Source organism: Ursus americanus, chromosome 5 (genome assembly GCF_024610735.1).
Source record: "Ursus americanus isolate L20-20 chromosome 5, mUrsAme1.1.p, whole genome shotgun sequence".
Lineage (NCBI taxonomy): Eukaryota > Metazoa > Chordata > Mammalia > Carnivora > Ursidae > Ursus > Ursus americanus.
This window is the reverse complement of record NC_142131.1, coordinates 10561392-10576307: the sequence shown is the minus strand read 5'-3', so window position 1 is coordinate 10576307 and position 14916 is coordinate 10561392. Positions and strand designations below refer to the sequence as shown.

Below are 14916 nucleotides of genomic sequence, written 5' to 3'. Positions count from 1 at the left end.
TCCATTCTCATTACCTAATCACCTCCCAAAGACCTGACTTCCTAATACCATCACCTTGGGGGTTAGGATTCAACATGAATTTTGGAGGTACACAAACATTCAGGCATAGCACCAGTATAATTGCAGTATTTCCAGTAAACAGTAATAGTTGGTTCACTTGTCTGCCCTCTGTACACTATTCCTTAGACCTTTTTCTAAAATATTCAAATGTTTCCTAAATAAATAACAAAAGGAAATAGGAAGAATATATGGAAAAACTAAAGCAAAGCCTGGAAATGAAGATTAGAAATGTGAGGTAGTTGTGCAACGGGTATTAACATCAACTCTGTAATAATCCAGTCATTTTAACTTACTTCACATACTTTTTATATTGGAAGAGCTATGGACTCATGATCTGTGGCTGTGCAGAAAAGTCAACTGGGACTGTTTGAAATACATAAATTATTTGCATATATTTACCCAGGATAATGTGCATGACATTATCTAAGATAACTGCAGTCATCAGGTTGAATTGTAATAAGTGTAACTGGGGGATGCAAATCTAACTAAAAAGGTTGGATTTGGGACAAATAGGAGAAAATTGATTGCGATAGATCTGGTTATCACAGAGTTTTCCTGAAAATAAAATAATCAACAGATGTGAATTATGAAACTTTAGTACTAATATTCAGAGACTATATACCAGTACACTCCACCAGTTGTTAGAGCCAGTGTCTGTCTTGATTAGTTGATTATTATGTCTTGCAGTTGTTAAATAGCTGAATATCTTGAATGTGACCTCTGCTTCTCCTGGTCTTCAAAGTTTGAGTTGTTTTGTCATGATCTCCATTGCCCATGTTGGTATATATCTTTTATATTACAACATTTGCCTTTAATTTTACTTTTGGTAAAGAAACTCTCAAATCTATATTTTTAAAATTACTTATGCTCTGTCTTGTCTCAGATATGAGAAATAAAATAAAAGTTAAAATTGGGTTGGAAGGTACATCTTGATAAGTTGCATTGCTCAGTATGATACAAAACAGCATGAAAAATACTTCAATCATAAATTTGGAATCTTAAAATCATTTTCTTAAGAAATCATTTAGGTCATTCCTAGTTATTTTTCAGAGATCTTTACTGTTATTTTCTTTAATACTATTTTTTTTTCCCCTGTTAAAGAAAGGCAGAGACTTGGCAATTCTCAGAATAACATGAAGATGCCGAGTTTTCTTAGGCAATTTTGTTTGGCACATAATGTTATTCTTTCTGTGTACCAAACTGTGTTATGTTTTTCTAAAGTAAAAATATTAAAAAATACTTTGGCTTGTCTGTAGTTTATACTGTAATTTTATTTATTCACTAATTTTCTCAGTAATATGACGAAAGATTGAAAAGATAAAAAATAAACTTTCTGTACATGTGTACTATCCCATGTAGGCTTCTGTTCCTCCAGTTAATTTTATAGTTTTAGTTTTAACTTTCTTTTGTTACCCAAGTCTGTAAATGTCAATTCATGTTAGCAGCATACTGCATTTTGAATATTTATAACCTTATGTTACCATTTATACACTTTTTCTTTTCATTAAGCATATTAGGCACACACCTTTAATTTATATAGATTTATACAGAACTTTTATAAAGTTTTTTTAAAAACATTATGTTACTTTATTCTCACCTCTGAGGTAGATGATTTTATAGATATTGGAATGGATATGAGAGTCTGAATATTTTAATCAGGGAAATATAGGTTATGCTGAGGTAATAAACAACCTCAGTCTCAATGGCTTAATGCAGTAAAAATTTATTTCTCCTTTATGAAAGTTCTGCTGCAGGCTTGGGTTGTCCTCCAGGATCGTTGCCCCCAGTGTGGCAACTCAGCATTTTGCCTGATTTTCATATTAGTGTTTTGCCATTTCAACCTAAGCCTTTCACGGTTGTCAGAGCATGGTAAGAGAGACTAAAGAATGTGCAGGGGCTTTTGACAGCTTAAGCCTAGAAAGGAGCCTAACTGTATGAAGAGCTGTGAAGTAAGATTGTGTGTGTGTGTGTGTGTGTGTGTGTGTGAGCGAGCACTAGTAACGTCTGGCATATTAAGTGATACATCAGAGGTCATATAGCTGGGAAGTGTCCAGGCTCCTGAAGAATCCAGTTTGAATTCTACTCAAATTTGGCATTCCTTCTATATTGTTCAGTGAGTTCTTGAAGTGATTAATTGATCATATTTTTACTTTTTCATTTGGATGAATTTGCATTTTAAAGAATAAGAAAACAAATTCTCAATGATACTGAAAATAATAAGCAATTAAATAATGCTTTTCCAGTTACTTTAGTCTGTACTATTTCTTACAAATTGTACACATTATAATGAACACACATTGATACCCATTGGGAAACTGTCCTAACTCTCGAAAAAGTAATGCAGCTATATAAAATTAACAAAATTTATGTACACCTTCATTGCCTTTTTTCGGTTTGCTTTTGACTGGGTTACTCATTCGCTGTGTATATCTTTTTCTACTTCATAGCTTCTGGCTTCTACTTTTTGCTTTCTTAATAAAAATTAAGTAATTTAGTAATTTAGGGCTACTGTGACCCATTCTTCCCCTTACTATGTATGCTTTGCAGTCTCTCCATGAGTTTGTTAATCTCCATAACAGCTTCAAATTGTCTCATGTTCTTGTTTGCACGTATGTGCATGTGTTTTCTTCTACATTGATTTCCTAAGGTAGATATTCTGATTGGCTTATCTTTATAGACTAGGCCACATCATCAGTCACAGTCCAATCTAGAGATTGGCAACCCTTAGAAAAAGTGCCCATCAGAGGATCATATTAGTTGTGGTTGAGAATAGGGGATTTTGCAAGGTAGAATACACCATTAGCCGCCGTTACCCATTCAAAAGAGCTTGTATGCAAAGTAATTTTTCTTAGAGAGAATAGGGCCAGTGGACATGACAGGTCCCGTGATAGTAGGCCTTGTGCATTGTTCCAGTGTTCGAGTCCCATCTTTTTTAGTGGTAGAGACAGGCTGCACTTCCACTAAAACACCTTTGAGGAGTCCAGTTTAAAACAGTTGTGTTCATGAATTTGGGCTGCTGAATCTCTGAGGAGAGAAAAAAATGAAAAGGTTATGATCTAGATGGAGATGAGACTACTGAGTTACTGAAAAAAACAAGTGTAGAATGAAACTGAAAAGTTTTAGTGGACTTTTTTTGTGTACTGTATATTTTATTGAAAACTGCAAAGAAAAAAATAAAGGTGATTATTCAGAATGGAGGGATTGGTAATAGAACCTGCCTGAAAGAGTCTTAAAAAGAAGAAAGTTAGAAGCAAATATACATCTGAGTGATGGAAGATTGGTCACCTAACTCAGAGAAGCTGAGATGCTAAGTGCCCTGATCAGTTAGGAAGTTTTTACTGATAAGTTATAATAGCCTATTAAAAGTGACTTTAAGGACATATTTTGTTGTTGTTATTTACATATAATGAATATGGGCAGTCTCAGAGTTGGTTCAGTGATTTTGTAAGGTTATCAAGAATTCTGTTTTTTTTTTTTCCCCCCATCCTTACCCCTCCCTAGGATGGCTACCTCAGCTTTAAGGATTCTGTTCTCACATTGTAGTGTCTCAAACAGGAAAGAGGAAGTGGCCTGAAAAGAGGCCTTCTCTTCCTATGTTCAGCTGCACTGCTAGGGTCATCCCATCCTCTCATTTGTCTGAATTGCTTTATCTGCTCAGCCCTAGACAATGACTGGCAAAAGGAAAATTATATTTTCATGATTGGTTTACATCAATTATTATGATCATTATGTATCTCTTAGGGCTGGGATCAATTGCTCTCTAAACAAAATCATGATACTGTTAAAACAGAATAAGGTTTCCTTCTGGATAAACAAAAAGCATATTCTGTTGCTGTGATCAAAACTAAGAGATGGCTTAACCAGAACATAAATGTACTTGTTAATGCAAGTGGCTACCAGGTTATTACTTTTTACTATGAAAGGATGAACCAGGAAATGCAGTTCACTAAAATAACATATTCATTTTGGTGTAATGTAAGATCATTGTATTAGGGATCAGAAGACTGTTTTGGTAGCTGATTTTGTGACCCTGGTTAAAATTACTTTGACTCATTAGGAAGGACGTTTTGCTTAAAGTTTAAGATCCCAGACATAGGAGTCAGGTGCCTGTGTTAAATCCTAGCTCTACCATTTACTATCTCAAGTTTAATTTTTTCAAAGCCCTGCCTTTCTATGTATAAAATAAAGGTACTAATAGGATTGTTGTGAGGGTTTTACCAGGTAATGCTTGTAAGCTGCTTGGCTTAGTGCTCCAATATGTGCATACTAGGGAAATAGTAACATTATTAGTAATTTTGTGTGTCTAGAGTTCCATGTGTAATATATTTTGGGGTTTTTACTGTATGTTTTGATACCTCTTCACACTATATTCTGTGTATATAGTATTTGACTTCTGAAAATACCTGTAATCGGTGAGAGGGGTCAGACAAGATTAGAGATAGGGTTGGAGCTGGGGAGATATTAAAAGAAATCTGTTGGGGGAGGTGATCATAGAGTAAGAGGTGAGGTAGAATGAACTTTGGAAATGCTGATTTGTAAATAGGACTTTAAAGTTAGTCGGGAAATAATTCCATGCTGAATTCTTAAAAGTGTAGGTCAGAAGAATTATTAAGACTCGTATGCCAAGCTTTAGTGCCTGAAAAAGAATACTAGGGAATCCATGAAAAGACCAAGACAAGAGGTGAACAAGGGAACTGTGTGCTCTGCCCTTTTGTACAGGACACTTCCTAGATAAGCTATATAATACTTGTTTAGGGTTTATTTTACCTATGGCTTTCTACCAGTGTACCATCAAATAGGAGAGAGTTCTAAACACAGGAACTGATTGTATGTACTGAATTACAGGGGACTGGATGAGAAAAGGGATCTATCAGAGAAAACAGCATTGCAGTATCCTAAACATAGATGAACATGCATTTGATTTTTTTTTTTTTTTTTAACTTTTGGGTGTTAGCAGTGAACGTTTTACTTGAGATGAACAGTGGCAAGATACCTTGTTGGGGAAGTCTTCTATTTAGTGCTGCACTTGGTCAAGGTCATGATAGTGACAGAGCTTGGTAGCTGATAGGCCAGTAGAGAGGACCCAAGAATAATTATGAAAACAAACCAAAGGGATTTTAAAAAAGCACAGTAGTCTGAGAATTTCAGCATGGGGTCAACAGCTCCTGAGAGCATTACTGTTTTACATCAAAGCGGAATAACCATAATAATCTTGAGACATCAAAAAGAGTAGAATTTACTCATTTATCCTGTATAGTAAGGCAGGGATATCTTTAGCATTGAATATAGTTCCATGTCCAATGCTGAGAATTTAAAAGAAGGCAATGATTCTCAGGAAGTAGAATTAATAGGACTTTGTGATTGTGACAGCCATGGAGGTACACTGATTAGACTTCCCTTTAAGAGACCCTGCTGCAGGAAACATAGTTTTGTTTTTTTTGTTTTTTGTTTTTTGTTTTTTTTTTTTTATTCGACAGAGAGACAGCCAGTGAGAGAGGGAACACAAGCAGGGGGAGTGGGAGAGGAAGAAGCAGGCTCATAGCAGAAGAGCCTGATGTGGGGCTCGATCCCATAACGCTGGGATCACGCCCTGAGCCGAAGGCAGACGCTTACCCACTGTGCCACCCAGGCGCCCCTGCAGGAAACATAGTTGACTGATAGCCTGCAGCTACCACAGCTTTGGGTCCATCCTTGCATCCATGCCAGGGCCATAATTCTTAGGCCTTTTCCAGCTAGTGACTCAGTGTGGCCAAACCTGGCCATCCTGATAAACAGAGGACTTCCTCTTCTAATGGGCAACTTTTCTTTGTATGAGGACATCCCATTATTCTGGTCAAAACTTTCTCAGAACTGCAATGTAGTCTACTGCTCTTCCTACCCAACCATCCTTTCTTTCCATTCTCTTTCACAGGTCTTAGGTCTGCATTAACCTTTGTAGGATCTCCTCTTCTCCTTTTCCCTCCCTCTATTCTTTGGAGACCTTCCCCTTAATAAATCCCCTATGATTTATTAATTTGCCGGGGCTTCCTGCTGTAACAAAGTAGTACAAACTGGGTGACTTAAAACAATAAAAATTTTTCACTTCATAGTTTCGGAGGCTAGACAACTGAAATCAAGATATTGTCAGGCTTGGTTCCTTCTGAAGGCTATGAGGGAATGAGGCTATGAGGTTCTGGACTGAATGCTTATGTCCTACCCTCCCCCCTCCCCCCTTCCCAAACTCATATGTGACTGTATTTGAAGGTAGGACTTGTAAGAAATGATAAAAGTCAAATGAGGTCATAAGGGGAGTGCCCTCATCCAATAGGGCTGATGCATCTTATAAGAAAAGGAAGAGATACCAGAGCTCTCTCCCTACACACACAAAGAAGAGGTCATATGAACACACAGTGAAGTGGTGGCTGCCTGCAAGCCAAGAGGAGCCTCGGAGTGAAACCTGGTACCTTGGTCTTGGACTTTCTAGCCTCCAAAATAGTGACAAATAAATTTCAATTGTTTAAGCTATCAATTTTATGGCATTTTGTTATGGCAGCCTGAGCAGACTAATACACGGAAAGTTTTGTTCCAGATTTCTCTCCTTGACTTGAAGATGGCAGTCTTCTTCTCCACATGGTATTCTTTCTATATGTGTATCTGTCTGAAAATTTCCTTTCTTTTTCTTTTTTTTTTTCAACATCATACTGGATTAGAGCCCATTCTCATGACTTTATATTAACTTGGTTGACTGTATTAAGACTCTATCTTCAAATAAAGTCATAATCTGAGGAGCTGGGAGTTAGGATTTCAACATATGAATTTGGGGGAGACACAGTTCAACCCACAACATAATCTTATCTCTTACTGGTGTCTGCTTCTCAAAGAATTTGAAATGGCAACTGATGGATTGGGTTTTGATAGTGGGGGATGAAGATGAGAGAGATGTCAGATAAAAGTATTTTTATATGTGTGTATTCAGTTGAGTTGAATTTCTTGATAAATCATAGACAACTAAAATTGTGGCTCACTAATTTTTATTTGTATTATGTTTTAATGGCAAAGTAATTAGTTTCAGAATCATTCTTGGTCACTATTTTACTTTTTTGCCCCAAATAGCCAAGATAAAAAATTTTGAATGAGTAGTTGTACATTACATTATTAAGAATTACTCTGCTTTATCATTATGTCTCTCGGATAGGAGAGTATATGTATATGAGATACCCAGTAAATAATATATTCCTCAGTTTAGTTTTGAATGTGCTATAGAAGAAATTAAGGAATTAAGGAAATTAAGAAATACTACTTACATTTTTCCATACTTAATAATACCCTACAGGCTTTCATTTAAAAGAAAACAAAAAGAATAAAAGCAGATGGTTACAGCAAGTTACATTGATCAGTTTTCTCTCTTTCATAGAGTAGTAAAATGAAATGGAGTTTTATTCTGTTGTGTTTATTTTATGTGGCCTCATACATTTTTACATAAAATTTTATCAAGCTTACTTTAGCAGTTCAGTTTTATTTTTCTACTGTAGCTTTTACATGCTATTTAAACAGAAACAATTCTTACTAACCTGAGTATAATGGAACATTGAGGAATCCGGAACTATATTAGACAGCTATTTGAGCGATAACTTGATTATCTAGAATGGATCTGATCAAGATCATTTACCTGTGCATGCCATGGGATGAGTGACTATCATTCAATATAATAACCGTATGGTTTTTTTCTTTTGCCCTTTTAATCTTCCATATTTTCCTCTACATATTTATAAAGTCCCTGTTTTTTGTTAAGAGCCAACAAAATTTGTTTTCATACTGCAATATGCATTTACTGTGTCTAATAGGAAAGTGTCATATCTATTATTACATGTGTGTAATTGTCAACACATATAGACAAGATTGTGTGTCATGAACTTAATGAAAACATTGACTTATGATAAAAGAACCAGAACTTTTAAAATTGTGTGAGTTTTAAAGTCCCCTTGCACTTTTGTTTAAAAAATAAGGCACACAGCATGTTAAAAGATAAAAGTAAGAGGGTTCCCCTACTCCACATCCTCTCCAACATTTGTTGTTTCTTATCTTGTCAATTTTTGCCATTCTAACTGGCGTAAGGTGGTATCTCAATATGGTTTTGATTTGAATTTCCCTGATGGCTAATGATTTTGAACATTTTTTCATGTGTCTGTTAGCCATTTGTATGTCTTCATTGGAAAAGTGTCTGTTCATATCTTCTGCCCATTTTTTGATTTGATTATTTGTTTCTCATGTATTGAGTTTGAAAAGTTCTTTATAGATCTTGGATACCAGCCTTTTATCTGCAGTTTCATTTGCAAATATCTTCTCCCATTCTGTGGGTTACCTCTTTGTTTTGATGACTGTTTCCTTTCCTGTGCAGAAACTTTTTATCTTGATGAAGTCCCACAAGTTCATTTTTTCTTTTGTTTCTCTTGCCTTTGGAGATGTGTCATGAAAGAAGTTGCTGTGGCTGATGTCAAAGAGGTTACAGCCTATGTTCTCCTCTTTGGTTTTGATGGATTCCTGTCTCACATCGAGGTCTTTCATCCACTTGGAGTTTATCTTTGTGTATGGTGTAAGAGAGTGGTCAAGTTTTATCCTTTTGCATATAGTTGTCCAATTTTCCCAGCACCATTTATTGAAGAGACTGTCTTTTTTCCACTGGATGTTTTTTTCTGCTTTGTCAAAGATTAGTTGACCATAGAGCTGAGGGTCCATTTCTGGGTTCTCTATTCTGTTCCTTTGGTCTGTGTGTCTCTTTTTGTGCCAGTACCGTGCTGTCTTGGTGACCACAGCCGAGATGCCCTTCAACAGACGAATGGATAAAGATGTGGTCCATATATACTCAGCCATCAGAAAGAATGATTACCCAACATTTGCAGCAACATAGATGGGACTGGAGGAGATTATGCTAAGTGAAATAAGTCAAGCAGAGAAAGACAATTATCATATGATTTCACTCATTTATGGAACATAAGAAATAGCAGGGAGATTGTTAGGAGAAGGAAGGGAAGAATGAAGGGGGGGTAAACACTAGGGGGAATGAACCATGGGAGACTATGGATTCTGGAAAACAAACTGAGGGCTTCAGAGGGGAAGGGAGTGGAGGACTGGGACAGGCCGGTGATGGGTATTAAGGAGGGCACATATTGCATGGAGCATTGGGTATTATAGGCAAACAATGAATCGTGGAACACTACATCAAAAACTAATGATGTACTGTATGGCGACTAACAGAACATAATAAAAAATTTAAAAAAAAAGATGAAAGTAGGCTCTTTACTTAAAATTTCAGTATACTTTTATTATGCATATTGTATTTTATGTTTAATATTATTTTAAGTAGATGATTCATTGAATTAGCTCAATAATTTTTAAAGCTTTACAGACACTTTTGACCTTCCCTGAGAAAAATCACTGCATATGAATATATTTGATATTTATATACCCATGTTGCTATCACTATCATGTAGCCATCAGTGCCTAGGTCTTTGGACTTACGGAATACTTTTCTTTTCCTTTGAAAAATTACATTTCAACTTTAAATTCTATTTAACAATATGCAGTTTTTTATTTGACTTATTCTTGTATGAATTAGTAACATTTACTAAAATGCTAACTTCATTTAAATTGAACTGCATTCCCCCACTTATTTGGTGCCTATCAGTGTACTTTTTGTATATATGAAATAGGTTCTTGTTTTTAAAGAGCTCGGATCCATGTTTGGAAGGTAGCATTTATATAAATGATTAAAGGAGTGTGTAAGCTAGAATAAATAACAAAGTGCTCACACCAATGCAGTCAAACATTTACACTGTTCAAAGATAGAGAAAAATAGCATTGCTAGCCAGATTAGTTTAGCCACTCATTGGAAGATTGGGAATTCATTCATGAGAGGAGAATAAAGATCTTGGGAGTGGAGAAGAATGTCAGCTGAGATAAAATTTCAAAAGTCTTTCTATGTTTGTATCCTTCCTTTTTTTAAGACTTCACAGGTTATCCTGTGACTAGTAATGCCTAGTTATTGACATATTGACTACTCGATATATAATATATGACCTGGAAGGATCTTGTTTTTTTCCAAAAATAATTCACATGACATTAATTTCTTCTTTGTTTACTGAAAATGCAAGAATGTTTGAAAAGCCATATATGGTGTAGAAACTTGAGTGAAAGCCTGGCAAAATGGAAGAAGAGAAATTCTAACTCTGAATATCCTTAACTTAGACTGCCAAGTGGCTTCACTCACTCTTATGTATTCACTTTTTTAAAACAAAGGAATGCATGAAGATGTTATTCAGTTATGTGGTTCAAAAGGACTAATAGTGAACTATAATTCCCCTGAACTTTTCTGTTTCTACTTCTAGGGTCAGTATTTTTATGTTCTTAGTGTTTCTGTGAATTACTTTCAGAGGACTAAATCACAGGTTGGTACACTATGGCCCATCAGCCAGATCTGGTTCACTGACCTATTTTTTTTAAGACCTATGAACCCAGAGTTTGTTTTGTTTTGTTTTTTACATTTTTGAAGGGTTGTAAAAAATCAAACTAACAACAACAAAAAAAATAAGGTGAATATGTGGCAAGAGACCATATGTGATCTTTAGAATCTGTAATATTTACTATTTGATCCTTTGCAGAAAAAGTTTAGATTTCTGATCTACATAGTTTGTGAGTGTGTGTGAATGTGCACGCACACACACCTACAAGTATGCACACATACATACAAACATGCACACATTTATGTACTTGTTAATTTCACAACTTAAACATTTAAGTTCTTACTATATAAAGACTAGCTTATACGTCTTACTGCCATTTTTTTAAGTCTTAACGTTAGTATTAACTCATATTGGTTACATTTGTAGTTTTAAATACTATACTTAAACCTCTTGTTTCCTGTTCCAGCACCTTTGGGTAGGCATATAGATATATCTGTAAGCAGTGACTAGTGGAAACTGTTGGTTTTTGTCCAGGCTTAGTATAATTTTCTAAATTTTCACCACCAAGACCAGGTACTTTATACTCAGAAGCTAGCACAATGCCTGCTGCTTAATAAAACTCAAATATCTCTTGAGTATGTATGTATCTGTGTATTTTATGTGTGTATATGTAGGACAGTTTGTTTCCCCTGGGATGCCCATAGTCTTGTTTGCAGAAGCTTGTATAGCTCTTTACAGTTGACCCTGTATTCCTGGTATTGATTATCCCACTTGTTACATCAAATAAAGTGACCCAGAAACATATACATTAAAGTAAACTTTTATGTTGGTACTTACTGAAATATCTTCTATCTTGTTCTTGATCTCTCCCATAGATATTTGTATAAAACATATTTTCTCGTGTGTGAATTTAAGGTTATTTCATTGGAGATGACTCAGGCATTAATTGTAGGGTCAGATTTGGAGCACTGAGCTAGAATATATCACTCAGACCCTGAATAAATAAAGAGCATTTTAATCAGACACTGCTACAAAGTACTAATACAGTGGTGAACAAGACATGCATAGCTGCCCTCCTGGAACTTAGTGGGAGAGAGGCAAATAAACATTGGAATAACCATATACATAAGCAAGTATAAATACAAATTGAGGTAACTAATTTGAAGGAAAAAAAACAAGTTATTTGAGAGAGAAGCATAGAGTACGATTCTAAGTCAGTGAGACTTTCATATTCATGAATGTTTCGTATTCAAATAATGATTAATGTTTAGCACCCTAAATTATTTTCACTCCTCTAGACAGGGGTTCTGAAACTTTATCATGCATCATATTGATGAGAAGTGTTAGTTAAAACACGGATTTCTGGGCCCCATATTCAAAGTTTGTCTTTTACTAGGTCTGAGTGGGCATGACGATTTGCATTTCTAATAAATTCCTAGATGATTGTGATTCTGCTGATCCGGGAAACCACACTTCAAGACCCACTGACCGGGGAGCGTAGTTTTCAGCACATTGAAATAACTTGCAGAACTTTAACAAAATATTGATGCTTAGTTCCTTCTCTGTGAAAACTCTGACTTAATTATGTGGTGATAAGGACTAAGTATGAAGCTTTTTAATATACTCAGGGTAATTCTGACGTGCAGCCAGGTTTGTAAGCTACTTAGTGTAGAATCTGAACATGTATATACATAATAGTTTCTTAGTGGGGCAGAGAGTACCTAATCTTGCACAGTGATAAGAAGGCATGGGGAAGGTAAGGAAAAGGCTGGAGTAGAAGGCTTCAGTAAACATATGGTACCTTAAAGATTTATGTGTTCATACCATAAGATGATAGAGAAGAGAGTAGGTCAGGCAGAAGAAATGGTACACAACAAGTAGGATAGATTTTGTTTCATAAATAACCCTAGATAGTAAATCGTTTACATTCCTGAATTGTCATTCTGATACTGAGTGCCTCCGATGTCAGCAACAGAGGGATAATTTATTTTTAGTTTACAAATAAATATAAAGTAAGGATCATCTAGCCTATATTCAAATAATTTTTATTTATTAATTTGTTCTATTTAATAGGATGAGAAGAAGGAACCGAAAGACTAGGAGATACGGAGTTTTGGACACTAACATAGAAAACATGGAGTTGACACCTTTAGAACAAGATGATGAGGAGGATGATAACACTTTGTTTGATGCCAATCATCCTCGAAGGTAAGTAAGTGTTGGTCAGTTTCATTCCATGAATTAGGGAGGCAAGTCCTTGATAAGTAAGTTGAAAAAATAATGTAGAAAAAAATACAGTATTCCATTTAGCAGTTTTTATCCTAACAGATTTTATTTGGTTCTATTTAATGAAGTTCTTTGTGCGACCCAACCAATAGTTCACATGCATATTGCTTTGCTATAATAGGTATAAATAATAGAATACCATTCCAAAAAGAAATCTGTTTTATAGATCTCCTTGCAGAGCTTTGTCCTTTTAACTGCTACATACTGACAAGTAATATGTAGTAAGTCTTTACGTGTGTGTGTGAGAGAGGGAGAAAGAGAAATCTTAGTAAAAACATTTTGATTTTAGTCTGTGCTGTTCTATTTGTAAACCATGCTTTCACTCAAAATTGTGGGCTGATGGTCTGCTAGTGTAGCTATGATACCTTTTCTCAGATCTGTTCTTGCTGAGTGTGAAGTCCTTTCCTAAGAGATTTATATAAGCAAAATTACATCATTATAGACTTAGTTTCAAAGCAAATGGACCACATGGGAAGGGAGGGAAAACTGGGAAGAAATCAGAGAGGGAGACAAACTATGAGAGACTCTGGACTCCGGGAACCAAACTGAGTGTTACAGAGGGGACAGGGGTGGGGTGATGGGGTAACCAGGTGATGGGTATTAAGGAGGGCACGTGTGGTGATGAGCACTGGGTGTTATACACAACTAATGAATCCTTTAATACTACATCAGAAACTAATGATGTACTATATGCTGGCTAATTGAACATAATATTAAAAAAATAATTTAAAAAATTAAAAAAAAATTACTTAAACATTGAAGAATAATAAAACAGTGTTTACTGTAAGTATAATGTGTGAGCAGGATCTTTGCTTTAGTGGCACTGTTTTTAATTTTCTTCTTTCTCACTGATGTATCTCAAACACAGAACCACTGAAAAAGCAGTTAGTAAATATTTGTTGGATTACTAAAAAAAAAAAAAAACCCAAACAAACAAAACAAAGCAAATGGAATGAGGAAAGGAGGTAATAAAGATTCCACTCAGTAAGGAAAGACATGTTGAAATAGAGGGGAGACTATTTCTAACAGAAAATTAGAGTCCATAATCAGGTACAAATACCATGAGTACAGAAATCTTGGATTTTTATACATGCAAGGTTGGGAGGATCAGCTCTGGCAGGACACAGGGATGTACCATGTTTTTTGTTTCTTTATTTGTTTTTGAGGTAAAAATGTAGAGTTTTACAATCTGCTAAAGAGTTTGGTATATCCTGCTGTTATTGGAGAACCATTGGGGTTGTTTGTGTGGAGTATATGTAATCGGATAATCAGATCTGTGTTGTGGAATAATACTTCTTGTAGTACTAGGGAAGTTGTCCTGGAAGAGACGAAGGATGGAGAGCGGCAGACCAAGGAATGTAGGAGGCACATAAAGAAGGGAATGATTTCCATGAGATATAATTACCTGTAGTTATCTTTTATTTTGCAGCCTGCCTCATCACAGACCTTTCTCCAATACTTATCCCTCTCTTATGTCCCACTTTTCATGAATTTTGTGTTCCATTAGGGAGCTAGACATTAATCAGAGTTACATAAAAAGAGAGAATAAGTATAGGGTGATATGAGAACTTGTAGTGGGGACATAGAACAAATAACCAAAAACTAATTGTCCAGAAAATCCTCTTGGACATGATATGTTAATTGAGACCTGAAAAAAATGAGTAGAAATTAGCAAAATTAAAAGTGGTTATAGGGTTGGGGGTTGGAGAGAGAACAGCAGGCACAAAGTACCAGAGGCAAAAGAGAGTGTAGAGTATTCAAGGAACTAGAAGAAGTTAAATAGATGCTATATTAATACCTGTGAGAATGAATGAATGAGTGAATGAATAATTTTTGAGCTTTGAATGCAAAAATGAGAGTGACAAGTAAGGCAGAACAAAGAATCAAAAGGCAGATCATGATCCATGGCAGTCAGTGAGAAGTCACTCCGCAGGTTATGAAAAGCCACTTGAAAATTTTAAGACAGGGAAACATAATCAAAGTTGTGTTTTGAAGATTACATAGAGTGGAGAGAAGCAAGATATGGAATAAGGCAACCAGGAAGACCAGTTAGATGGTACAAGTACATGGGGTGGTCAGTACCAGAGCGATAGCAAAAGAAATAGAAAGGAGTAAATTATTAAAGAGACTT

At 35.5% G+C, this 14916-nt stretch overlaps 1 protein-coding gene across 2 annotated transcripts in view; it reads left to right on the top strand.

Annotated features, from left to right (window-relative positions):
- The window catches only part of FAM174A (family with sequence similarity 174 member A), a 38087-nt gene that overhangs the window by 10202 nt on the left and 12969 nt on the right, over positions 1-14916 (top strand). The window contains exon 2 of one of the 2 annotated variants that reach the window (XM_045808341.2): positions 12573-12707. In XM_045808341.2, coding sequence (XP_045664297.2) covers positions 12573-12707 — 135 coding nt within the window. Of the gene's footprint in view, positions 1-12572; positions 12712-14916 lie in introns of those variants that run through there. The other variant, XM_045808342.2, reaches the window with a different exon arrangement.